Raw genomic sequence first — 27,359 nt, 5'->3', positions numbered from 1 at the left:
TTTTTGATCGTCCGTTACTTCTTTACTTCATGAGCGACAAAAATTGAACATGCTAGTATGAGATGGGTCTTAAAATAACCCAACTGTAATTAACCAGGTCCATTTCCAAGTTGGTACACGAGATTCAATGGGCCAATTGTGAACCGTGGGGCGATCAATCAACCTGTAATATCAAAAACAAGTACATTGTTTACAGCAAACAGATCCTATTGGCAAGAGTTTTATTTTGTCTTATAACGATATGTACCCATTATAATTATATAGCATCCTAACATCGTTTATTTCCTAATATCTTAAGTCTTTTATAAAATTCGACAAAATAAAGAAAAACGTAATATTTTATATAAGACTTAAATATTTATACATGTAAATGGTTATACAATCTCTATTTAGGTTTACAATATAGAATACAGTACAGCAGTTTGTTCTTTAGTTGTTAATTGGTGTGACAGCAATTGTGATAGAAGCCGTATTATGTTAGTATTAAATTTAATAAAATAAACAATAGAGTTATTCCACTTTGATTCATAATTCGAAACAAATTACGTGCTCTAAAGTGTCATAAAAGAGTTAAAGCTATTTTTAAATACAATTATGAATTTTTCATTTGCACACCGATATGGTCAAATCTAAACCGAATTAAAATTATACTCGTATTTTGAAAATTACAAAGCCACCTTATTCCTCCTTTACATTATAATTAGGTACCTCGATTTTGTTTTCAGTCGAACTAAAGGGTGTCGCCCCGTGCGGTTTGTAGGGCGCGAAGATATGAGGTGAGAAAATGGCAACACTAAGTAGTTACTCTCATGATAATGAAGCAGGTCTTTATAAAGTTACAAATAATTCATAAAAAATAACTAGGCACACTAGATTTTAAATATACACCTCTTAGCATTACCTAAATTTGTAAAATCACCTTGGATTACCATAACGCAAGACATCATCCATGGATGACGCGCGTTACTTCATTATAATCAATTCCATTTATTTACTATTAAAAAAATGGGAAAATTCAAACTATGCCTGTAATTATAGGAACTATTTGCTACGCTGTGTGACCGATGGCGAGATCTACTCTCGCACTATCTACCTATTGCAAGAATGCCGCGAGTGACACGCATTGTTTGAATTTTAACTTTGATTAACAAAACCCTAAATATCCAAAGTCTTATTGTTCTAATTGTAATGGACTTAACAGAATGCCACTATGTGATAGTCTCTCACTTTCGCTGATAGTTTTGTCGTTTTTGCCACATTCACTATGGTCACTTTTTTCGACGACTACGCTTAAAGATGTCTCCTTATCGCACGATGTGTCAACAATATTGCCGTGAACGGGAACACGACTTCGAGTTAACTTTGATGGTGCTCTACTGGTTTCGTTTTCGATAACAATACTGTCACTATCGTTACTAGATACACTCTCTAATTCGTAGGCCAATTCTAAATTTTGTAACTCTATACTAGATTCGTCCCTATGTAAATTTGTTGCGCCCCCAGAGTGAAATTCCGTGAAATCCGGAACGGTAATTATAGGAATCGTGGGCTTGAACTGGACCCTATCTTCGTTTTCGTTTACTAAGTGCGAGGGAAAGTCTTCAGCGGTACTCGTACTGGGTATGGGTTTCTGTTGCGCGATCGACACCCTCTTCTTGTGCTTCGATATTAACGACGTGGTCGGATCGATGGCCACAAAGTCCGTTGCGTGTTTCTCACGTTCTTGCAATGGAAATCTACTTGTACTATGCGGACAAACGTTTTTAAGACGCGTCTTTTTCCTCCTTCTTATACACGTCGACGGACACGCACATAATAAAATACGTATTAGGCAACATAATAGGCCGCATGCGACTAGCGTAGGCCCAATTAAACGAAGTTCCAAGGTTTTGAAACCTTTATCACCCGAACCTACAAAGAAAACTACACTTCCAATAGCGGTAGTTCCAAGTCCGACGTAAAGTAAAGCGTTTGCCGCGGCACTCTGGTGGTAGATCGCGAATATGTCCTCTTCGGATTCGCCGCCATAGCTAGAATCGTGTATCTGGGAACAGAAGAAAAGATTCGATCAATATTGTTACACAGTCACAAGTAAATCAACGATTTTAATATGCAGGTTCATGCTATTTACTGGCAATGGTGGTTTGCTTCTAGACCACCTGAGAGCGTCTCTAAAGCTCTACAAGCAGTTGTGGAGGTAAATTTACCTTGATTAAAAACTGGATTTGATTTCCAAAGCTTTGTGCCGCTCCTTCAACCTTAAAAACAGGCCGCTGCTAAACTACACACTACAATCAATTCTCATAGTACTCGTAATCCTATAGATTTCCAATTTTGCGTGGTTCCATAATTTGATTTCTTTTTCACACCCCCTACATTAATTTTATAAGCGTGTATCGGGTCCATGCATGACTTTCTTCTCTATTGTTTACACTGATGCCAGATGAGCGTACTGTCAAACAGTTTCAACGATGGGGATCTTCTTAAAAAGCACCATGGCAAATCCAAATAAATATATTGCGACGCGATAAACAATTCCCATTTGCAATTTAACAAGAAATAGTTTCCAGTTTCAATAAACATTCTATGAATGTATTGTTCTCTGTGAGAAAATGAGGGAAACTAAACCAAACAATAACGAAATATGAATAAAGTAATGGTGATTTCTATTTTATGATTATTCCAATACCGTTACCAGCAAGTTACCAGAAATAAGCTGCCATCTTTTGTTATTTCCCTAAAGAGAAAAACTGAAAAATAGCCGATTCCTCCCTTTATCATTGAAGCTACAACAAGCCCTTTTAATAACTGCGCTGTAACTGGAAGTTGATTTTTTTAAATGGAAATTATAGTTGGCCATGGTTTTAAAAAATTGCTTGTTTCACGAGGTTTCCGGAAAAATGTCGACAATCAATTTTGCTTATTAAATAATAAATAAATAGTCGCCTACTAAAACGACATAGTTTAATATATTATATTAGAGAGACACACTTACATCTGAGAGATATATCCAAACATTAGAGCACAATCTGGAAGATTTACTGGATCGTATTCCTTTGCAAGAAAAGTTATTTTGCAGCAAGACGGTGCCCCAGATCATAATGCATTAATTGTTCGAAATTATTTATGATCTCGTACCTAATAATTAGATGGGGACGCAGAGATCAATAAAATGGCCAGCACGTTCACCCGACTTAAGCCCATTAGATTTCTTTGCGTGGGGTTTTTAAAAAAAAATTATAAATATTGCTCTACAACTGAGGAAGAATTACAGGAAAATGTAGAAAGAGGGTTTGAACCAGTTCAACTACTACAAATCCTGAATGAAACAAGATCTTTGAGATGCAACCATGTGCGTTCCCCACAATGAAGGACACTTGGAAAAATAATTGTAGATTTTCTTGAATATCAGCTAGTTCACTGTTTCCTTTAAATTCTGATCAAGCTTCTCTTTCGAGTGTTTCATAGGCGACTATATTTTTTGTTATTTATTTTCAGGCAAGATAATAATAAATAATATAATAATAACCAAATTTCATTCCTATATATAAACCCTTACAAGTATTGCATGTTAATTTGTATATGTTACCGTAAAAACCCGATTTCAGTTAAAACCCGATATTCCTAGGAAAAACTAATTTTAACTATCCCCTTTAGTCAATTCTAGTTTTGACTAGGTAAAACTAGAATTGTCTAAAAATCATAGTGAAATCTAAAAATTCCAAATGTGTTTAATTTAAAGCAGGTTTTGCTAGTTAAAACTAGTTTTTACTGAGGCACATAAGTTAAAACTGGTATACAACGAGATTTACGGTAATGTTTCGCTTTGCAATAGTGAAGACGTCAGGAATCATATCGATTCCAGATGTGATAGGTCAAAGGCAGATCTAAGAAATATCATCTGAGTCGTGCTTGAAAAAAACCAAGAAGGCCTGCACAAAATTGCAACCAAACATGGAATATTGGAAAAATTATATTGCAGGTACGTTCTGATAAATTTTTAAAACCTTTTAAATAGATGGTAGGACAAGCACCACATACTTTTTCGCAGAATTATTAACTTTTAATTCCAATGTAGGTACTTCCACATCTTATCCTTATTTTTCCAGATCAGAATTCGACGTTTCCAAAGAAAAGTTTTTAACGTCAGAAAAGGTGCCCGAAGAAAGCATTTCTTTAAGAACTGCTGCTAGACATGCTGCCTTAGGGGACGGCCAAGGATTTGCACGTTGCGTATGCAAGAAAACCTGCAACACTAACAGATGCTTCTGCAAGAAGAAGGGAAAACTATGCAACTCAAAATGTCACGACAGTCAACCTTGGAGGAACAAGTAAAGTAATATATAAACTTTTAGTTGTTTTTCAATAATTTTTATTTTCAAAAAACTATTAACTATTTTACAATATTATGTTCTTTATTGTATAAGCAATACCTTTTATTTCCTTTTTTTTTGGTCCAATTAAGTTTATGCATTAAATAGCATTGTATTTTGTACGCAGTACCTTTTTATGTTCTAATAAAAGTAAGTCACAAGTAACTACGTGTGAAAAATTATTGGTGAACCCTTAAAAACCCGTATTAACTAAAATATGAAAGTGAAACCTAGAATTTACTGAACGACTTAGTAAAGTCGGGATTTTACGGTAACATATACACCGGAATTTTCAAAAGGAGGAATTTTGTCTTTATGGTTGCCGAGAGACATATTTAAATTTTGATAGGGTATACAAGCTAGTTTGAAATTAGATTTTTTGAAAATGTTAATAATTGAATCTGAAATGTTATTTATATAAGGAATTGTACCGATATATTTGTAATTCTTTTGTGTAATAGGAGTTAAAGTTGTTAAATTCGTCCACTGTATCTTATTTTTCTTTTTGTTGATAATTTTTCGTAAAGTAGTCCAAGAGAAACCATTAGCAATCGTAATGGACCACTACAAAGGTTACAACCCCGGCAGTCGAGGATTGTTATGCATGTAAGTGTGAATTATCTAAAAAATTACGTAAGTTTAAAACGAGACTGAAATTTATTTTTAGAGAGTAGTTTCGGGGTTGCTTATAGATCATTTAAACATAATCGATCAAAGAAACAAAAATATTTGGCGCACTGCAAAAGTTACAACCCACGCAATTAAAGGTTGCTATAAGTAAATGTAAGTGTGAATTTTTTAATAAATACGTAAGTTTAAAACGAGCATGAAATTTATTTTTGCAGGGCAGTTTAGGGGTTGCTTATAAATTATTTAAACATAATCGATCAAAGAAACAAAAATATTTGGACCACTCCAAAAGTTACAACCCCCGCAATTAAAGGTAGCTATAAATGTAAGTGTGAATTTTCTAAATAATTACGTAAGTTTAAGACGAGAATGAAATTTATTTTTAGAGGGTAGATTCGGGGTTGCTTATAGATCATTTAAACACAACCGACGAATGAAACAAAAATATTTCGACCACTACAAAGATTACAACCCCCGCAGTCGAGGATTGTTATTTACGTAAGTGTGTATTTTCTAAAAAAATAGGTAAGTTTAAAACGAGAATGAAATTGATTTTAAGAGGGTAGTTTAGGGGTTGCTTATAGATCATTTAAACATAATCGATCAAAGAAACAAAAATATCTGGACCACTACAAAGATTACAACCCCCGCAGTCGAGGATTGTTATTTACGTAAGTGTGTATTTTCTAAAAAAATAGGTAAGTTTAAAACGAAAATAAAATTTATTTATAGAGGGTAGTTTAGGGGTTGCTTATAGATCATTTAAACATAATCAATCAAAGAAACAAAAATATTTGGACCACTCCAAAAGTTAGAACCCCCGCAATTAAAGGTAGCGATAAATGTAAATGTGAATTTTCTAAATGATTACGTATGTTTAAAACGAGAATGAAATTTATTTTAAAAGGGTAGTTTCGGGGTTGCTTATAGATCATCTAAACATCATCGACCAATAAAACAAAAATATTTGGACCACTACAAAGATTATAACCCCCGCAGTCGAGGATTGTTATTTACGTAAGTGTGTATTTTCTAAAAAAATAGGTAAGTTAAAACGAGAATGAAATTTATTTTTAGAGGGTAGTTTCGGGGTTGCTTATAGATCATTTAAACATAATCGATCAATGAAACAAAAATATTTCGACCACTCCAAAAGTTACAACCCCCGCAATTAAAGGTAGCTATAAATGTAAGTGTGAATTTTCTAAATAATTACGTAAGTTTAAAACGAGAATGAAATTTATTTTTAGAGGGTAGATTCGGGGTTGCTTATAGATCATTTAAACACAACCGACGAATGAAACAAAAATATTTCGACCACTACAAAGATTACAACCCCCGCAGTCGAGGATTGTTATTTACGTAAGTGTGTATTTTCTAAAAAAATAGGTAAGTTTAAAACGAGAATGAAATTTATTTATAGAGGGTAGTTTAGGGGTTGCTTATAGATCATTTAAACATAATCAATCAAAGAAACAAAAATATTTGGACCACTCCAAAAGTTAGAACCCCCGCAATTAAAGGTAGCGATAAATGTAAATGTGAATTTTCTAAATGATTACGTATGTTTAAAACGAGAATGAAATTTATTTTAAAAGGGTAGTTTCGGGGTTGCTTATAGATCATCTAAACATCATCGACCAATAAAACAAAAATATTTGGACCACTACAAAGATTATAACCCCCGCAGTCGAGGATTGTTATTTACGTAAGTGTGTATTTTCTAAAAAAATAGGTAAGTTAAAACGAGAATGAAATTTATTTTTAGAGGGTAGTTTCGGGGTTGCTTATAGATCATTTAAACATAATCGATCAATGAAACAAAAATATTTCGACCACTCCAAAAGTTACAACCCCCGCAATTAAAGGTAGCTATAAATGTAAGTGTGAATTTTCTAAATAATTACGTAAGTTTAAAACGAGAATGAAATTTATTTTTAGAGGGTAGATTCGGGGTTGCTTATAGATCATTTAAACACAACCGACGAATGAAACAAAAATATTTCGACCACTACAAAGATTACAACCCCCGCAGTCGAGGATTGTTATTTACGTAAGTGTGTATTTTCTAAAAAAATAGGTAAGTTTAAAACGAGAATGAAATTTATTTATAGAGGGTAGTTTAGGGGTTGCTTATAGATCATTTAAACATAATCGATCAAAGAAACAAAAATATTTGGCGCACTGCAAAAGTTACAACCTCCGCAATTAAAGGTTGCTATAAATGGAAGTGTGAATTTTCTAAATAATTACGTAAGTTTAAAACGAGAATGAAATTTATTTTAAGAGGGCAGTTTCGGGGTTGCTTATAGATCATTTAAACATAATCGACCAATAAAACAAAAATATTTGGACCACTACAAAAATTATAACCCCCGCAGTCGAGGATTGTTATTTACGTAAGTGTGAATTTTCTAAAAAAATAGGTAAGTTAAAAGGAGAATGAAATTTATTTTTAGAGGGTAGTTTAGGGGTTGCTTATAGATCATTTAAACATAATCGACCAAAGAAACAAAAATATTTGGCGTACTGCAAAAGTTACAACCCACGCAATTAAAGGTTGCTATAAATGTAAGTGTGAATTTGTTTAATTATTTTAGTTCTTTATTATAATCGATATATATATATATAATGTCGTGATTTGTAGGAACGTTTAATAGTCTGTGTACTAGGGAGTTAACTGCAGCTAGTTTATGGTTATAGGGACTACAAGAGCTCGTTTACGTGTCCAGTACAATATCTCAATTGTCGCTGAAGTTAGCTTGGGATTCGGATTTGCAAATAGTAGAGTTGACCAGCTAAGTTATACCACATTATGAATTTATCAAGAAAAGAGTGTAAAACGCATATAAACCACTTCTGCAAAAGGACCCTTTACAAATGCGGATGTTATGGAGTGAATTTACTCTTCAACGATAGGGTAGAATTATGACTTCTGTAATTATGTTTGTAACAGGCTGAAAAAACGTTTAGAGAATCATTCCAAAAATAAGAAGCACTTCTTCAAAGACAGACAGTACATATTATCGTCTAACCATCTTCGACCTGTCGGTAACGTACCAGGTTTGAGATATACGATAATCCTCGACCGAATTTACTTTGTGTAAGTTTGCTTGGGTATACGTTACGGTTTACAAGAAGGCTTCCGGTCCCAGCAAGCGCTAAATTTCGTCCTTCGAGCCTTTCAACGTACTGGTGCCGCGTTACCACAAGGGTTCTGGTTCCACTAAGTGTTACGTTTGGTCCCGCGAGCCTTTAAACGAATTCTTGCCGCGTTACCAGAAGTGTTCCGGGTCCTGCGAGCCATTAAACAAATTGGTAATGGTGAAGCTGACCACGGAGCAATTCGATCACACAAAATCCGTGGAGAGGTCCTTATCGAACCTGAAGAAGGAAGCAGGGAAGATCCGACGAACATCTCGGGAAGCTAGAGACGATATCATCAAAATACGAAAAAGAGTGGGCTACCTTCGACCAACGCCACTTACAGATCATGGCCCTGCCAAAAGAGTCAGGGCATGATTCCTTCGGCAGAAAGTTCTATAAGCAAAACCCATTAATTGATCTTGAACTAAGTATTATGAAATCCTCAACGCCCTGTCAGCGGCAGTTCCGGTGAGTCCGAACTAGGCAACATCCTAAGCAAAGGCAAGTCAAGGGGAACAAGTGTAAAATTTGTGGAAATTCCTTTTTCTTTGTAGTAAGCAATAACAATTGTATATTTAACAATAAATTAATAATATTCATGGTAGTATTAATAACATCGTTTGATAAAGTTGTTTGGAGGGTAGAGGTGTCCCTTTAACCTCCGAATCTGTTGCACTTTTTGCTTTCTTAACGTTTTTCCAGTCTGTTTAACATAACTGCAGGAATTATAATTTTACCCCTATTATTGAATATTTCGAAAGCGCTCTGGGTATAATACACGCGAATAATCGTCTGGTAATTATCATAAAAAATTTGTTCGAATCAATGTCAATGTCGGTGTGGGAGTTCGAATAAATCTGTTCAATACGTTAAATTGAAGTCCCTGTGTTATTATCTTGAATTATTCCACACTTTAAGGCCAGAATTAGCAGTTAGTCATAAACCGTTACACAGTCAATTTAGTAATTATCTCGGTGTTTATTTAACTTTAGGTATAACAAAATTTAATTTTAGTTCAGTTTTATTTTTAACCTACGACGGTAATTCCGATTTTATTCCTTCCATTTTGGGCTTTTGGCTTTGCGTATGGGCATTGAATAAAAAATTGAGTTTTATTCAATGGTATGAGGATAAATCGAAAGGTAGGCTCCCCTCCCATTGCCCGCATAGACCGGGAGATGGTGACCTTCCCTCCTATCTTTGTGAATCTGCAATATCTACCGTGACAGAGATTTTTCTTATATATAACATGATTTTCAAAATTGTTCCAGCCTGTTACAAACATAATTGCAGAAGTTACAATTTTACCCCTATACTTGACGGGTAGCCTTTGAATCTGCAACATCTGTCTTGGTAGAACTGTTTCATAATTCTACCCTATCTTTAAATGTCAGGTTCGTCCTGTAACATCCTCATTAATAAAGGATCTCTTTGCATAATTGGTTCTTATCTTTATATAATGAGTTTTTTTGGCTTGTTACTAAGTATAATTATAAAAGAACAACGATTAAACTAGTTTGATCATTTAGTATAGTCGATTATATTGTTTTCATTACGTTTATATGTGTTTTACCCCCTTTTTTTTATAAATTCATATTTTGTATACCTAACTTAGCTGATCATCCGAATTCCATAAGCTAACTGCAGCGACGTAAATGGTTTTGCTGAAACAGAGCAAGATATATACAGAAGTAGTTAGAATGTCGTGGAAAGCAAACCCCAAAAGGAAATATTCTAAAAGTGGGAGGGCATATGGATGTTTTGAGATTTACCAAGTAAACTATGTGAACAAATCGTCTAGCTCAGATCCCCTTGTAATCTTTCGCCCTAAAATAAAGCTACAAGACAAGAAAAAGAGAAGGATAACAAATATTATTTTCCACCGATAAGTAAATACCTTTCCTTTATCAATAATGTAAATTACTTGGAAAATTAAGGTCAATATTATTGTCGGGAGTAATGTAAAACTTTTCTGTTACCACAATTTTATAGTAATTACTATTTTATTAAAGGTCTATTTTATTCTATGATTGTTGCATTTGATTATTATTCTGTGTTGGATGTCAAAACCTCCCTTAACGGTAACGAGGACAATAAGGTGGTTTAGTTACTGCAACTGGGTTTGTGGCAGACATTTCCTTTCGAAAAATTGCGCTAACCAACATTTTAAGTGCATTAGAAATGAAATGGATATGTGAGGTGATGGTTGTAAACTACCATTACAATGAAAGTATTCATAGATCGAAAAAAGCGTTAACAACAGTCAACAACGTAAGTTCAAATGTTCTCCTTATCGACTAGGTACATCGGATAGGCGCATCCGGTCCTTCGCAAATATCAGAGGAACTTCTATTAAAATGTTCCTTGCAGAATAGCTTCAACACATCGTTAAAAATATTTTTAAAAAGCTGTATGTTAACGTTAACAATTTGGCGACGATGTAAAGAATTTCTAGATCCTACATAACAGTGTACGAAATTACAACATGTTGAAGTTCTTTCAAAATGTGTTACCTGTATTAGAAAATATGCAGAATGTGCAAATACCGATTCTCGATTCGCCAGACAAAGAAAAGGAGAAGGTGAAAATATGTTTAAATAAACTAAGTCCAAAGATGCATCAAAACTTATCGAATATCACCACTCCAAAGTTGCCCAGTGCCAAAACCTACGGAAAAATTGTTCAGCTATTGAAAATGCACATACGCCTTAGCCACACATACTCTTATGGTGGTATTCTGGACAATGGAACTCTCGTCTCCACTGGGGGGAATATCTCCCAACAACATAAGGTCGATGACCATTTTCGTCATACCCACTTTCTTTCACAAACCATTTAGGTTTCAGGACTGTCATAACCTACGTCATAACAGTTGTTGGGGGAGTGATTATGAGGACCTCTTCTCGGTACCGCAGAGAACGTAGAACCGGGGGGTCTTCTGGGGATATGGAATACCCCCAGCAACGTAACGTCGATGGCCATATTCGAAAAACTATGTTAAAGCCGTAGTGCCCTTATGATGTTATTCTGAAAATGGCAATGGAACTGTCGTCCTTCCGGTAACACTTTCTTTCACAAACCATTTAGGCTTCAGGGCTGTCATGGTTATGAGGTCATCTTTTCTGCACCGCAGAGAACCGGGTGGGTCTGGGGGGGTTGATGGGATACCCCCTAGCAACTTAAGGTCGATAACCATCTCCGAAAAATTATCTTAAAAGCTGAAGGGGTTGAAAACCACCAAATAAAGGACTTGATAACCATTTCCTAATAAACCTCAGTACCATTATGGCGGTATTCTGAAGATGGCCCTTGAACTTTTGTCTCTACTGGATACCCCCCTCTACCCCGGTACACCTCCATTCAGGAACCGCCGTTTAGACTTCTGAACTGTGGTTGGAGAAAGAGAGAATGAAATTGAAGTTTATTTGAGTCTTATATTGGAGGAACCGTGCCGAAGTTCTTGATCTTTTAGAAATTTTACTTGAAGCACTATTTTACAGATTTTATTGAAACCTCTTATCGAAATCTTCTACGAATCTGCCGTAAAACTTCTTTAAATCGGGTCAGATCCTCCTTGTAATTTCTCAAAAATTATGTCTGAATCGAAATCTTGTTCAAATTCTTCTTCACATCCTTTCAAAACGTTCTCCTTGACATCTTTTCAAATCTCAAGCTTTTAAGTAACCATTTGGAAACTTTTCCGATGATTTTACCGGAAATCTATTCGACATTTGCTAAAAATCTTCGCTTTGAACGCTTACTACAACATGTAACTGAGTTGTTCGCTGATTATAACAGCTCTTTGTGACATTCTTGAATGTGTTCCGTTGTTTTGTAAAAAGAGACCGACTTATTGTTTCCGAATCTATTTCGACCAACATTTTTCGCTTTGTCTTACCACATTCTATTATATGTCACCTAAGGGAAACTTGCATTTTGGGATTTGAATATAAAATCCACTGCTTTCAAGCACGCGGCCGGTCATTCATAATCATTTACGTACTTGTAACATACAATTAGGAGGTGTCAATGACAGAAAATCATTATCTACAGTCATTATCAGCACGATTGATTGCTTGTCGGACGCAGAATGTGGCAATACACGAGGTGATTCTGTATAGAAGAACCTGATATTGACATACGTCAAATCCAGAAATGATATTACTGTTTGTATATCCACACGGAAACATGCAAGCCGATTTGTTTTTCGAATGCGTTCATACGTAAAGGTAAGCATACATTCCTTGAACAAAATGATGTTCACATGCTATTTATAAAGAAAAAGTTTCCTGCATCTGTAAAACCCCAGGGAAATTGGTTAAAAAAATCCAATTTCCGATTTTCGGTTATAATTTTCCGCCCTTATTGCTCGAACTTGTCAAAAGAATTCTACATATTAGTTTCCTCCTTCATTCATTTCTATTCGACGTCGCGGTACGTAATACGGAAGGACGCTTTTATTACTCCTCGATGCGAAATCTAGATTGTCAGATGTCTGTAATGGCTTCGCCGAAAATTGCGAAAGAAATGCAAATACACAACTCACATTGTAATTTATGGGAGCAATTTGTGTTAGGCAGTTAGCGATGTTGTCGTGCCATTTAAATCAAACGAAAGTTTATTTGACAATTCCTTTACAAGAAGCACTTTGTTTTCTTTTGCTACATCTCAATTTTTAAAATGTTGTTCTTTCGGAAGAGAGATGACCAAATTTCTTACATTTAAAACAACGAAATGGGGTTGAGAGATTTTACAATGAAAGGAATGGATTAAACCGGGTCGATATAAATATGGTTATAAGAAGAAGAATTACATTAAAGTCACTAAATATAGAAAGTACCGCAATCCATTGGGCTCGTGTGTTAGAGAGAGAACGCATGATTTTTGCCCAAAAATGGCGGAAGTTACCAGAGTCTAGTAACTTTAATGTTAGGGAATGTTCCACCTGTTTGGAGATATCTGTATATATTTTTATAAAACATGACAGTACTATGAAGTTAGGTTATAAAAAATTATTTATTTATTTATTTATTTATTCATTCCAAACAGGCGTACGCCTAATTACATGAAATGTAAACTAACTTAAACAATTGAGAAAGCCTAAAATCAAACTGTACTATTGTATGTCACTATATTGCAGAGTCCCAAGGAGTTTTAATTAGACGAATAGTAGACGATAAGTTTTTAAACGGCAACGACAAATCAAGATCAATAATTGACGTTAGCAACTGATTCAACAAACGCAACATAGCTAAGAGGGGTGAGTGGAAGCGAAAAGTAGTCGTCGGAATGTGAAACATATCAGTTGAACGTGTCGTCCGATTAGGAACTTTAAGAGTCATTAAGGATAGCAGAAGTTTTCCGTACTTGTGATAACCAAACAAAGTGTTTTCAATTTTTTGCTCAAACTCGTTAACCCCCAACAGTTGTAATAATAAAATGGTGGTTTGTTCGTAATTATTTTATTATATAATACAAGGATACACCAGAAAAGACAGCGTTCCGAGAAATTTCATTGCAAAGTTCAATAAAATTTCCAATTGCCGCAAAAAAGTCGTCGTATATGGGGTACCATTTTTTCATTTATGTAAAATTAAAGGTTTGCATATTTAAAATCATCTTAATTTTAAACTAAATTGATGTTTAAAAGTGAATTAAGAAATATTGCGATTTATAAATAATTCTTAAAGAGCTCAACCTATAGGCAGATAAAGCCGTTTTGTCTTGCATGTATTTCACATGACCCACAAGAAACTTATTTAAAAAGAATTGAGTGTTGTCTAGAAAGTTCACAATTAATCTCCGTTTTAGTTGGTTCCCCGGGAGAGTGGTGGTGTTTCACAACCGCACTAAACTCATTTCTGAATATTCTGTGGGTGCGAGTACTCTGAAGGTTAAAAAAAAGCGGGGCGAAGATTTTCAGATTGCGAGAAAGCTTATTACGCCAAAATTTCTAGTCGGAAATTATTTATTTATTTATTTATTTATTCATTCCAAACAGGCGTACGCCTAATTACATGAAATGTAAACTAACTTAAACAATTGAGAAAGCCTAAAATCAAACTGTACTATTGTATGTCACTATATTGCAGAGTCCCAAGGAGTTTTAATTAGACGAATAGTAGACGATAAGTTTTTAAACGGCAACGACAAATCAAGATCAATAATTGACGTTAGCAACTGATTCAACAAACGCAACATAGCTAAGAGGGGTGAGTGGAAGCGAAAAGTAGTCGTCGGAATGTGAAACATATCAGTTGAACGTGTCGTCCGATTAGGAACTTTAAGAGTCATTAAGGATAGCAGATAGCTTTGGTCCACTAGATTATTCCATAGTTTTGACCAACTATACCAAAGCTATGGCTTTCTTGCGATGAGCAAACTTTGTATTTCAAATCATGCCCTAGATCTGCAGATCTTAACATTAAATTCCGGGGTAGGTGTTATTTTTTTTTAAAATACATCAGTAGGGAAATCTTAGAACTATTTGAACTTTTTCGATGCGTTTTATTTGGTTAAGTGTATGCTGGATGCCAAAACTACGGATGCATCTACTCTAGCCTGGGGTCGACCAGCCGTGAGAGTACAAAGATTGTAACTTACGAATCTGCATTTAAATGAGCAGCATTGTCTAGAAGCAAAAAACCCAAAAACTTTTTATGTACAGCGCTGAGTAGCAAGTTTTTTCAGTGTTTATAAAGTTGCAGAAAGAAATTGTATAATTTTTTGATAAATTCAAAACACAAAATATATGGAAAAATATAAATATACTTACAATTCAGTCGGTGCTGGGCGACCACTACAATGCACGGGGGGGAATAAGGAGATCAAGGGGTGACAATAAGGAAGGGTTGAATTCGTCCAGCACTATCGAGTTTACAAAAAAAAAACAAGAAAAAAATGGATTGATTTTCAAACTTGGAAAGTATATTGCTTCAAAACAAACACGATTCGATGCAGCTTTTCGAATGTGGGAAATTTTTCTCTTTTGCCCCCACTCATCACATTCAAATTGCATTAACATTAATAAAGCCACACTTACTCCATCTAGTTTATATATTATATATTATAAAATATAATAATACGGCGTTAACAAGAATTATACACAACAACCGCAAGGTCTTGATAGATTTTTTTTTGTCCACTCGTTTTAGTTCTCTGTTCCAACATGTCGTAAGATCGAATCTTATAAATGATTCTCTGCAAATATAGATAAAACTAGGCATTTGGAGATATTTAGTGGAAGTTTATTGTTAAGGCTCCACTTAAGTAGACGGTCTATGTCCTTTTGAAGGAGGTTACAATCCTCAACAGAGACAAGCTCAGAATAGATTTTTAAGTCATCTGCGAACATAAGTGAGTTTGAGGTAATTATGGACATACGCAAATCGTTAATAAAGATCAAAAACAACAGTGGTCCTAGGTTGGACCCTTGAGGTACACCTGAATTGGCCTCAAACTTTCCTGAAGTATTACCATCAAATTTTACTTTGAAGGTGCGATTTTTTAGATTTGAAGCAAAAAAATTTAGCCAATGGAGAGTTAGTCCATGTAAATACAGTTTTCCCAGTAACAAATCGTGATCCACTTTGTCGAAAGCTTTGGTAAAATCTGTATAGATCACGTCAACTTGTTGTTTGGAGTCTAGAGATTCCTGGACGTGATTAGTAAAAGTTAATAGGTTTGTGAAAGTAGATTTCTGGGACACGAACCCGTGTTGGGAATCATCTAATGAAGGTTTTATATGGATAAACAGTTTTGTGTGCAATATTAGTTCAAAAAGTTTAGCGGGCGCTGAAAGTATTGCTATAGGTCGGTAGTTTTCAACCAATTTCTTATTCCCGGATTTGTGAATTGGTACGACAATCGATTCCTTCCATATATCGGGAAAGGTTTTCGTCTTAATTGCTAGATTGTATATATGAAGTAGTGGTTTTTCGAGCCATTCTGAACAACCTCGTACTATATATGGAGGAAACATGTCATTACCCGCTACTTTTTTTGGTTTTAATTTTTTAATAGCATTTCTGTAGTCTTCTGCTGTAATTTTATTTATTGTGAACATATCGTTCGAGATAACTTTACGGTCATTCGGAAAGTTGGTTGCATAAATGCTTTTATCATTGCAATAGACCAAGTTAAAATACTGGCCAAAGGAGTCTGGAGTAACAGAAAGTATGTTACAATCCGATTTCCTTTGCTGCTTAACGTAAGTCCAGAAATGATTTATGTTGGTATTAATATTTTGCTCTGTTTCATATAAGTAATTCACATAGGCAGCCCTAGTCAATCGCTTTAACCTACTCCTAGCCTCTCTAAAGTTTATATCATGGAGAGCGGACAATTTTCTAAATCTGAGATAATAATTATGTTTAACTTAATGGTTTATCATTTAAATACAGGTAATCCCTACGCGCAGATTAATCCCTTACAATCCTGTCAAAAATCTAGACGCAGTGATATCCTTGGACTTAATAAGTCTGTAGTTTGGAGGAGCTCCTAGTTTAAATGAGGTGTTATGGTGCTGTTAGGGCTTATTTCTTCCATTAGTCCTTTATCTTCTGCTCCGTTTTTAAATCTTAGTTTGGAAAATGAAATACACCCTCTTCTGAAATTCAATTCTTGTTTTCAGAGATCCTACTTGGTGTAGGTATGCCTAACTTCTAGAATAATTCATTTTTGTTTAGATTTCTAGTTGTAAATAGGTAATGAAATTTCATTCTAAATCCTCCATTAATTAATCTCTGTTACACCTGCACGTTTTATCTGAGCAAGTTCTCCCTCGTGCAATGAAGCGTAGGAAACAAGATTAATGATTAAAAAAGTACATCATGCAGTGCAAAGGAAATGTTGATGGTGTAGGTCACATATTACACAAGGCCGTAAAGCATACCTACATCATGCGAGGGTTGGTGCCGTTATAAATAAGGGGTGACGCCACAATATACTACAACAGAATTTATAAAGAGAAGATATTAATTGCATTTCACACGCAACAGGTTAGTTACATGAACGAGCGTAGCAAAAGCCATTAGAAATTAAAGCGCGGCAATGGGCAGGTGCAGCGACTAACCCCCTTAGATTTAACCCATTCGTTTTTCGTGTGAAACGCGCTTTGGGTTTTAACTAAATTGACGCCAGAACCAATTTTGGAGATTGCGGCGATTAATTCTCGTCCTTGCCTCGTCCTGGCGCTTAGGGAGGAGGAATTCAAGCAAAGCCGATCGCGTCCCTCATGCAAGCTCCGGTCACTTAAGGATCTGTTTATTGTAGCGTCCCGGCAATGTACATGCTTTTTGGGATAAGTTAGATTTTATCTTACTCTATTCCTTTTCATCCATCGATGATGAGCTTCAACCTGTTTGAGGCGGTGTTGGTGCGCCTCTTCGGAGAGCGAGCAGCGCCTTCCCCCTTGGCGCTCCTGCCACGCGGCCCGACCCTGGGAACACTGACAACCATGACCACATGTAAATAAGTCACATTATACGTTCTTTTTGTACAAAAATTACACAATTTTAAATTAGAAATCGAGCAAACTGCAGAATTAACTTATAATGCGGCGAAGAAACATTACCGAAAAAAATAGTCATTTCTTCTTGAATTAAGCAAAGATGCTGAAGGTACAAAAAATCAGTACCTTGGTCAAACAACCACCTCTTCTGTTTTTTATATTATTATTCGTAACCCTCATCTAAATTTCGTCACCTAGTTCTTTAATCCTGACACAGGGGATCGTTTAAGCCTAGGAAGTTATCGATTCGTTATTCGATTCGCTATTCGATTATTAGAAAAATAAAGCTCATGCCTTTCTCCCACTTTTGTCAAGGTTTATTATAGGAACTTTTTGTTTAAAAATTAATGATTTCTTTTCAGAGTGATCAATATATATTTTATAGTACCAGAAATCATGCAAATACATACTTATAGCAGTGAAGACCATACCAATATCAATATCAATAATAGAAAAAATATTAGACGATGGTAGTAGATCAAAAAGTCATCATCGCATTTTCCAAAATCACGATTAGCCTAAAAAACACCAAGTGATAGTAATAGAAAATAGCAGAAATAATAAAACATTAAAACATGTGAAGAGAGTACGTACAATCCCATTAAACGTAATCTAAAATACAATAACACGGAAACAGCTATACATGCCAGACGCTTGAATTAGTGTAAAGTGTGCCAGAGTTGCTGTAATGTACAATTAGACGAACTAAGTGTTGAAATCAAGAATACTCTCATTACCTTTGTAGTGACTCTGTGAATATTTATTGTATGTCTTGTCAATTAAAAATGTCGTTTTATGTCATAAAATTGTGTTTTTTAATATTTTCGAGACACTGAGTATATCTCAACTGGTTACGGATTCAGAGCTATGAGCCTTAAGTTGCAACCCCCACTAAAAACATTAGCAAATCTATTAATACTGTTATTTTGTACTAATTTTGTACTTATTTGTACCGCGGATACCACTACATTTTAATCGTTAGGACCAAATCTACATTGGGGTTGTAATTTAACGCCACAGCCCCAAGTATTCACATTCTTAAAAATTTTTGTGCCAGAATTTTGTACTCATTTTGTACTAATTTGCACCGTAAATAAGAACGTTTGTACCACTACCTTTTAACAACTAGGACTAAATCTACATTGGGGTTGCAACTTAATGCTACGCCCCCAAGTGTACAGATTCTTAAAATTTTGTGTGCCATAATTTTGTACTAATTTGTACAAAAAATTTTTGTATCATTAGCTTTTAACCGTTACAATCAAATTAATTTTGGAGGTGCAACTTAACGGTACAACCCCGAATATACAAATTCTTACAAATTTTCGTGCCATAGTTTTGTACTCATTTTGTACCAATTTGTGCCGAAAGCAACTAGTTTTGTACCACTACTTTTTAATCGCTAGGACCAAATGTATATATGTTGTGGTTGCAACAGACAGACAAATAGACAGACAGGCAAACAGTTAATTACGTAGATAATGCGTAACACACGTTTTCCAATGGACTATAAAGATGATGTACCTAATATAGGTATTTAGCTATTTACGAGGGTATTTATTTTCAGTATAAATTGGTATAAAACTTTTGTTATACAGACTCAATTGTTACTTTGCATCTTCAGTACCTATGTACCTACTCTCGATTTTCTCATTTGGTATTTGTAGCGTTTAACGAAGTTGAGGTAACGTTTATGTGCTCGATTTTCCGTCGCCTGTCTGTCTGTCTGTTCCATTGAAATCTCGGCCCCTGGGCCAGCTAGAGACTTTGGGTGTTCGTTTATTGATAGCTGCTAATATATGGTCTACATTTGCCCGTGATCACGAGTGAGTTTTGAAACATTTTTATTGATTTATCTTTGAATTTTAAATATTGATCATAATACGTTATTTAATTTGTGTGTACACATTTGAAATTGGAACTGCGAGATGTGTAATCGGAATCGTGGGCAACAAAATAAGGTACGATGGTATTTTTTACTACCTATTTTAACATTTGGGCTCAGTTGGTCATTGCTGGTTTAAACTGAAGTTAACTTCGGAAGTTAAATTCTGGTTTAAAGAAATGTATTGGTTAATGTCCAGTGTTTCATAAATCGGTAAAACACTCGTGTGAAATTAGCACTCAGAATATAGCAGCCAAAATGCCGAAAACGAACGAACGACCAGTGGCTCGTTTACCATAAAAAACAAATTTGCGAATGCACTTCGCATGGCAGCCATTTTCCAGCAGCTAAACTAAAATTCATCTTAGATCTCTCTCTATTCGAAAGGAGCAATATAAAACAATAAAAAATTGCCGCCACCTTTTGCAAAAGAATTTCACATTTGAATTTAGCCTTAGTCTCTTCAAAAAATTGGCATTCACTAACTGACCCACCTCATAGGGTGAAATCTGCCCCCAAAGTGTAAAAAAATACATATAGAACCCTTAGAGAAAAGGTTTTACATTTATTAGGCTATTCGCATTGACTGATGATTGAATATTAATTAATATCAGCGCGACTTGATAGACACGGGTGGTTAACTTACCCTATAAGCCGTTTGACAGCTTTATTGGGGTAAATTATTGCCTATGTGAATATGGACAAAAAAACACGTAACAAAGACTCTCTATTGAAGAAATGGTTACATTTTCGAAAAAAATTAATACGTATTACATGTCTGCTTTTAATTTTCATTTTACACTTTCCTGGTGGTGATGAAAAGGAAAACGAAAGTGAAAATCCTGAGGTAGATAATCCAGTTCGAAGAAGAGCATGTGACATGAAGGAGGTAGAAAACGGGCGGGGTTTGGCAGATGTACAAAGAGCGAAATATAAATCGTATTTAACACAAAATTCGGAATGGTTAAGAAAGGACTTGAGCCAGTTAAAACCTGTGTTACCAATTGGGTTGTTAAAAAACGGCAACAAGGATTCACTTCGTCCCCTACATGTGAACGGCGAAAGAGTAATACTGGCCAATACGTGTGCCTTTGATGCACTTCTTCAGATTACCTGTTCAGCGTATTGCGAAAGCGACCTATATAAAAGCTATGTGGATGAAGCATTTTTGATCGTCAAGCTGGCTAGGGAAATCATCACGCATCTTCAAAAAAGAGTCGCGCAGGAAAGTTATAGTTTGTACAAACCAATTTATTTCGATGAGACCTTTCGTTGGAATACCATGAAGGGTAGAACGTGGTGTTTGCCCTCCCCCCCTCCCCCCCCCACACACACACATTTTCAAAAGTTTTACTTGGCACCACTAATGGAATGCGTATGAAACATCTTACACCAATTGGTTGCTATGTAACAGTGATGCACGTTTCGGAGCCCTCCCTTTAAGACAGTAAAATTTAATGGCCGTCGTAGTTCAAAGTAAGTAGTTCAAAACGACAAAAGTGGGTCCGGACGGACGAACGGACAAAACACAAATAATAGCACATTTTTTTTAATTCTTAAAAAAGTCGCTAAAACATATCGGCAATGTTCTACGTGCTGAGAACCCTACCCCCAACACGGACGGATTCAGAGTTATAATACTACTACGAGTACCTAAGAAAAATTGAAAAAAGGGACAAAATAATTTCCTTATAACGATACATTATATTAGTGCATAATCATGGAACAAAATTGTGACCCCAATATAGATTGGATACTAGTGGATGGAACTCAGTGGTACAAATTTAATGCAAAATGAGTACAAAATCAAGGGACAAGAATTTTATGAATGTAGGTACATATACGAGATAGTAACGTTAACATATATTTGATCCTAGCTGTCAAAAAGTACTGGTAGAAAATTAGTTACTTACAGTACAAATTAGTACAAAATGAGTACAAAATTATGGCGCGAAAATTTGCATGAGATTGTATACTCGGGGTTGTACCGTTAAGTTACACCTCCAAAATTAATTTGATAGTGGCGGTTAAAAGGTAATGGTACAAAATTTTTTGCTTACGGTACAAATGAGTACAAAATGAGTATTTTTATTCGAAGTGTCTACTATTTCATATAAATATCTTAACAAATAAAAAAATTGGGATTGCGCAAATACAAAAGTAAGAATGCGCATGCGCAATATTTTTTTTTGAATCTGCTTAGTCTTCTGAGGTTTAAGGAATATTTACTAACACATAAAACCGGACATTCATATGTTCTTTGTAACATGAGTTATAAAAGAAGTCCTTTTTGGGACGTTTGGGCAGCTTTGGGCTGTAACCTTTTGGTCCGTTAGTCTACGTAGCCGAAAAACAATAGAGACCTTTCTTATATCCTGAAGAACATGTGTATCAAATTTCAAAGCGCGATCGGACGTTTATACACAAAGTTATCGTGCACACGGACAGACAGACAGCAATACGAAATTATAAACGATCTCGAGGATCGTTAATAATTTATTTAAGGCCGAGATTCGCTAAAGCCCTATATAGATAGATATTTTATTTACGCCATTTGGCAAATCATACTTTCTGCATTTCTTCCCTTTTTCCTATTATCTCCTTCATCCATTTTTCTCTTCTTTCCCCCTCGTCAAGTATTTCTCTCCTGCTTTGCCTTGTTCTTTCTACTTGTTTACATTCCCATACTAAATGATGAATATCTTTCTCTCCACATAATTTGCATTTCCTTTCTTCTCTCTTCTATACTCGTTACACGCGTTTCATTATAGTATTCATATTGAACTAGTATCATTAATAACTATAAAGGCATTTGATTCGATACCTGATTTTTGTTTGATTTGTGTAATTTTTTTGCAGTTTGTTGTCGTAGTTGATTTGTCATTCCTTATATTTGTGCTATTCCAGGTTCTTTTTGTCCAATGAAGGTTTTTTCTTGGAGTTATTTTATGTGGACGTAATATTTTATTTGTTTTTGTCGTTCGACATGAAAGTTAGATGGCTCTGCTTGTAATTTTTCCCTACAGCGACTTTATACGAGACAATTGCGACTCAAAGCTCCACCCAGCCGCCATGTTGCATCGAACATTCAAATTAAAAATCATCGGGTATCAATCCAATTGTACTGTAGGCAACAGGCAATACACAAAAACAATTACATGTAGCAGAAACTCGATGCAACATGACCGCTGATCAAAAAATTAGACATTCTATTGTTGCCGCCGCCCTGTCTCGCATAAAGTCACTGTACTTTTGCCAAGAGTTGCCAACTGCCTATAAGCTGTGCTATAAGTATAGCGCATTTCACAGTTGCAGTGCAGGCTCGGGGACCCCTAAAGTATTGTCTATTTTATATTTTTCTCCCTTTCTTTTCTTCTGTGTTATATAGAGGTATCACTCTCATTATCTTCCTCTCCACTCGTCTTTTCTGCATGCCTTCCTCCCCTTTAATTGTTAATATGCCTCCTTTTGATCTTCTCTGTATGTTATCCGCATTCGCACTATATGCATTTCCTTGGTATTCTATTCTTTATTTTCTCCCAGGTTTTCATTCATGATTCCACTATCCACTATTCTTATTTCCTCTTACAAACTCCCAGAATTGTACATCTTGGCCACATTCCAGAACATCATCTTCGTGATACTCATCGTTTTCATTCCGTTTTGTTCCTTTCTCCTGTTGGTCGTTTTTGTCTCCTTCCATCCCCCTCTGCCTTGTTTTTTACTGCTAAAATCTCCTTCCAAACTTCACCTTTTCCCCCACCTTACTTGCTTGTCCTTCCCCCTTTCTCCCTCCTCTATAATCTCTCTCTGTACCCTTCTTTCTTCATAAACCAACTCGTCGTCTATGTACCTACATCTTGTTTCTCTTTAACTTCGCCTTATCTCTCATAACTTTCCTCTCCATTTTCCATGTTAGTTCCGCAATTATTCCCCTCTATTTTAGTCGTTTTCGTCTCTTTTACGTGTAAGTTTTTCTTTCAACCATTGCCCCGTGCCTTCTCTCTCTTGTCCTTTTTCCATTTGTAATGTACGTAATCCCCAGGCTCTACGATAACTTCACGTGGAAATCAAATCAAAGCGGCAACGTCTAAAAATGCTATTCCCTCCAAAAGCTAACCGGATCCCGCTTAAATTTAAAATGGAAAAGTGGCACGTGATCGAAAGTCTAAGACAGAGCCCACTTACGTTAGTTGTAAACAACGTTAAGTACAGTAGGAAAGGAACGCAAAATAAAACACCGAAATGGCCAAAACTTTGTCTAGGTATTACTTAATGTTACTAACTAAAGTAACCGTAAAAAATACACAAAGTTGGTTGCCGGCATGAGGCAAGGTTAAAAACAAGGTTAGGGAACAATAGTCTAGGTAATCAGATAAACAAAATTCTGGGCTAGAGTGAAGAGTACAGGATGTGACTCATCTTTGGCACAATAAAATCATCATTTGTTAAAAACGGCATTTAAAGTTACATGGACTTAGAGGATAAATGCAACGTTAATACCAAACTATATGTGGATCGCAACTGATATCGCATAAAGGTTCGAAACCGAAGAGTCTTTGTTAGCAAAAGTCCACTCCTGGAATAGGTAACTGGTCCCTCGTCCGGGGTATCCAAGCCTACAGTTGAGATTCGAGATCAGTCCCGGCATTAGGTGTCGTAACTGATTCGGTTACAGTTATCTACCATCCCCGTCATTGTCCCTTCAAGGCGAAAAGCCAACCAAAAATCAGTAGACATACACACAATTCGACAAGTAAATTAATGATCAAAATTTATAAATTTAACTTTGGGTCAAACGCCAATGAATTAAAATTTACACAAGACGGCCTGCTTTCTCTTTGGACACAACGGGAATTTTTTGCCACTTTTCGCTGAGCACATATCTACCTACTCTCTTTTTCATCCAGTTCAAAATGCTCTCTCTTCAATATGTAAATAAAAACAACCCAGGCGAGCATACCGAAATCGTCCACTATTTAATTCGCTTTCTATACTCTCCTCTAACCTTTAGCAAAAGCGATTACCTTGATTTACTTTAGCAATGCTAAACTACGCTATCTCTTGTTAATGTTATTGCAACTATCTATAAGCTACTCTCTTACCTTATCTCTACCCGTAATCATTGAATAAACAATTGTTTATTAAATACCCTAATCCTGTTCAGCGTCCCTCAGTTTATTGCAGCAATTCACAAACTTCAATTTAAAACACACGCGTTCATTCACTTCCGTGTCTACCTAAAAAGTCTGGGCAAAGCCTTTTACAAAACAATTTCATTGCAACAGAATTTTTGAATTGCAAAAATCAAATCCATATAATCGAAAAGTTTTACAATTCCACAACTAAAAAAAACGCTTTTGACCGGAATTGTAGTCAAAATATAAAGATAAATAGTCTAGTAATTGTTATCTAAAAAGAACCGCAAAGGTTCCTTTTCCCATATTGCTCACTAAAGAAAACGACTCATTATTGTTCCTAAGATGGCTTCGGTTACTCATATTTCGATAATTAGACAACAAGAAGCAAAGTTGAGGCAGGGCAAAATGTTATAGAGGCCTTTGGTTACGAATTACGTCATAAAATACATTGTGTTATGTGCCAAATACTTAGTAAGGATATGGAATTCCAAAATATTATCTATAGAGGCGCATTTGTTTTTAATAAAGGAAAAACAAAATTCCGCTCGTCGCATTTTTTCCATCTGAGAAGCATCCAATTTTTTTCCTATTGCATCTGGACTCCCTCAGGGTAGCGTCTTGGGACCACTTCTCTTTCTTATATACACTGCAGACTTACCAGAAACTAACCCTACCAAGATAGCTTCATTTGCAGACGACGTAGGTCGGCGATGATCCGATAGCAGCCAATAACGCAATTCTTAAGTCTATATGGTTATGTGGAATCTAATTGTGGGGGTGCACTAAATCCATGACAGTTGACATCGTCCAAAGGTTTCAATTCAAAATGCTTTAGAACTCTGGTAAACTCTAAAAAAAGTGATCAAACATCTAAGGCAGGCCCCCTCTTACGTTAGTTGTAAAAAAAAACACAAAATAAAACAATATATAATGGCGTAGTAGTACCTATAGTTCGTATTTTGATCAGTTATTTTAACAATCATAATAATCTCGAATGAACAAGAGTGAAACTGTTATCAATGTTTATAAGATAACTTGTTGCAAATATCAATCTCATACACAAACAAGATAGCAAAACAGGTCGAAAGTAAGTTGCAAAACAAAGAAACTGGTTGGGGTACAAGTAGATAACAAAAAAAAAGGTAGATGTTAAAAGCAAGATGGTGAATTACATGGCTTTGGAGGGCGAACTCAACGTTTTAAGGTACAGAACATGTGAAAAATAACGAATCGCAACTCATATAAATCGAAACCGAAAACTTTTTGTGTTAGCAGAGTCTCGCCCCCCAGACAGGTAGCATGAACCCTCATTGCGGGAGTTCCCCACCCTAAAGTTGAGTTTCGAAAACAGTCCCCCGGCATAGGGTGTCGTAACTCAAATGTGGTTACAATTATTTACAACCCTCGTGACCATGTTCTTCAATATACATACTTACCTCAAACTTCAAACAATTCGATAATTTCCACGTGTTTAAAAGAATAATCAAAAATATAATAAATTCTAAATTGGGACCAAGATCATGCAATCGAAACATTGGGTAGGTATCAAATATGTGATTCTGCATTGAAGTTAAATCAAAAGTCAATTTCATAAACAAAGATAGAAAATTATAAAAAAATATAAAATGTCGCCTACCAGACCAGTGAACTCAAATAGATGATAACCTGCATTAAATAACCCAAATTAACAACAAACATTTACGGAGCGTTGCTTTTATAACCGCTATTAAAAACAAAGATGCCAAAAGTAAGAAATATTGGTGCACAGTTTTTAATTAAGATTTTTTAATTTAATTGTGTCGAACGTCTGCCTGCGTGGTATATGTAAACAAGCTCTGAATGCTTTTCTTTCTTCCGGCATGGTTGTTTCAATTTTTTTATGTTTTGCGGATTAAGACTTTGTGTTAAATGTGTTTAATCATAATTGAACCTATTGTTCGACCCGGATAGTTTTCATGAAAGATTTCTCTTTTCGTGCGTCGGATGCTAATGAAAATTTGTGTAAATTCGCCCAAATTTTATTAATTTCAAGTTAACATTGAGATTCTTCATTCTGACAGGAGCTGAACGTCCACGATGATAATAATTACAATTCTAAATTTGAACATTGTTTTGGTTTAAGCTAGCTGGATAGGGGTATGGTGGGTAGTTTAGTGATTTGCCATTGCACATGGCACTATGTTCTGCTCCTTAACTCTTTTGTATCTTTTCTTGTGCAATCTAGGTTAGGGTAAAGTACATTGGAGCGATTAGTGGTTCCGTAAACTAGCCTACTCGCATTCAATCCATTAACCTTGATCCCTTTGATAGCTGTCTTAATCCGCATCACTTATAGGTACACTGCCTTTTTTTGAGCCCCGAAAAAAAAATTGGCTCAGATCGACCCGGAAAAAAAAATTTCTTATAGAATGTGGCCTGTAGAATCCATAATTTCAAACAGTTTCAAGATTGGGCTACTAGTTCAAAAGTTACAGCCCTTTGAATTTTCTTTCGAAATTGGTTTCTAGTCTATAACTTTTGATTGAGAAGTCTGATCGAAAAAGTACGAATTGTTTTGGATTCTACGCACCAAAATTAATAAGAAAAAGTGTTTTCCCGAGAAATTTTGGTGCAGTCGATTTTTGGTAAAAAAGGAAGGTTATACACTGCCTTTTTTTGAGCCCCGAAAAAAA

At 35.5% G+C, this 27,359-nt stretch overlaps 1 protein-coding gene across 1 annotated transcript; it reads right to left on the bottom strand.

Annotated features, from left to right (window-relative positions):
- Positions 1 to 218: 218 nt before the first annotated feature.
- Positions 219 to 23,249, bottom strand: LOC116170715. Its single transcript, XM_031487219.1, has 3 exons — positions 23,136 to 23,249; positions 17,473 to 17,598; positions 219 to 2,044 (listed from the first exon to the last, which is right to left on the bottom strand). The coding sequence occupies exons 1-3, from the start codon at positions 23,247 to 23,249 to the stop codon at positions 1,172 to 1,174; spliced, it is 1,113 nt and encodes a 370-aa protein (XP_031343079.1). The 3' UTR covers positions 219 to 1,171.
- Positions 23,250 to 27,359: the final 4,110 nt, after the last annotated feature.

Source organism: Photinus pyralis, unplaced genomic scaffold (genome assembly GCF_008802855.1).
Source record: "Photinus pyralis isolate 1611_PpyrPB1 unplaced genomic scaffold, Ppyr1.3 Ppyr1.4_LG5, whole genome shotgun sequence".
Classification (NCBI taxonomy): domain Eukaryota; kingdom Metazoa; phylum Arthropoda; class Insecta; order Coleoptera; family Lampyridae; genus Photinus; species Photinus pyralis.
This window is presented reverse-complemented; position numbering and strand designations above follow the sequence as displayed.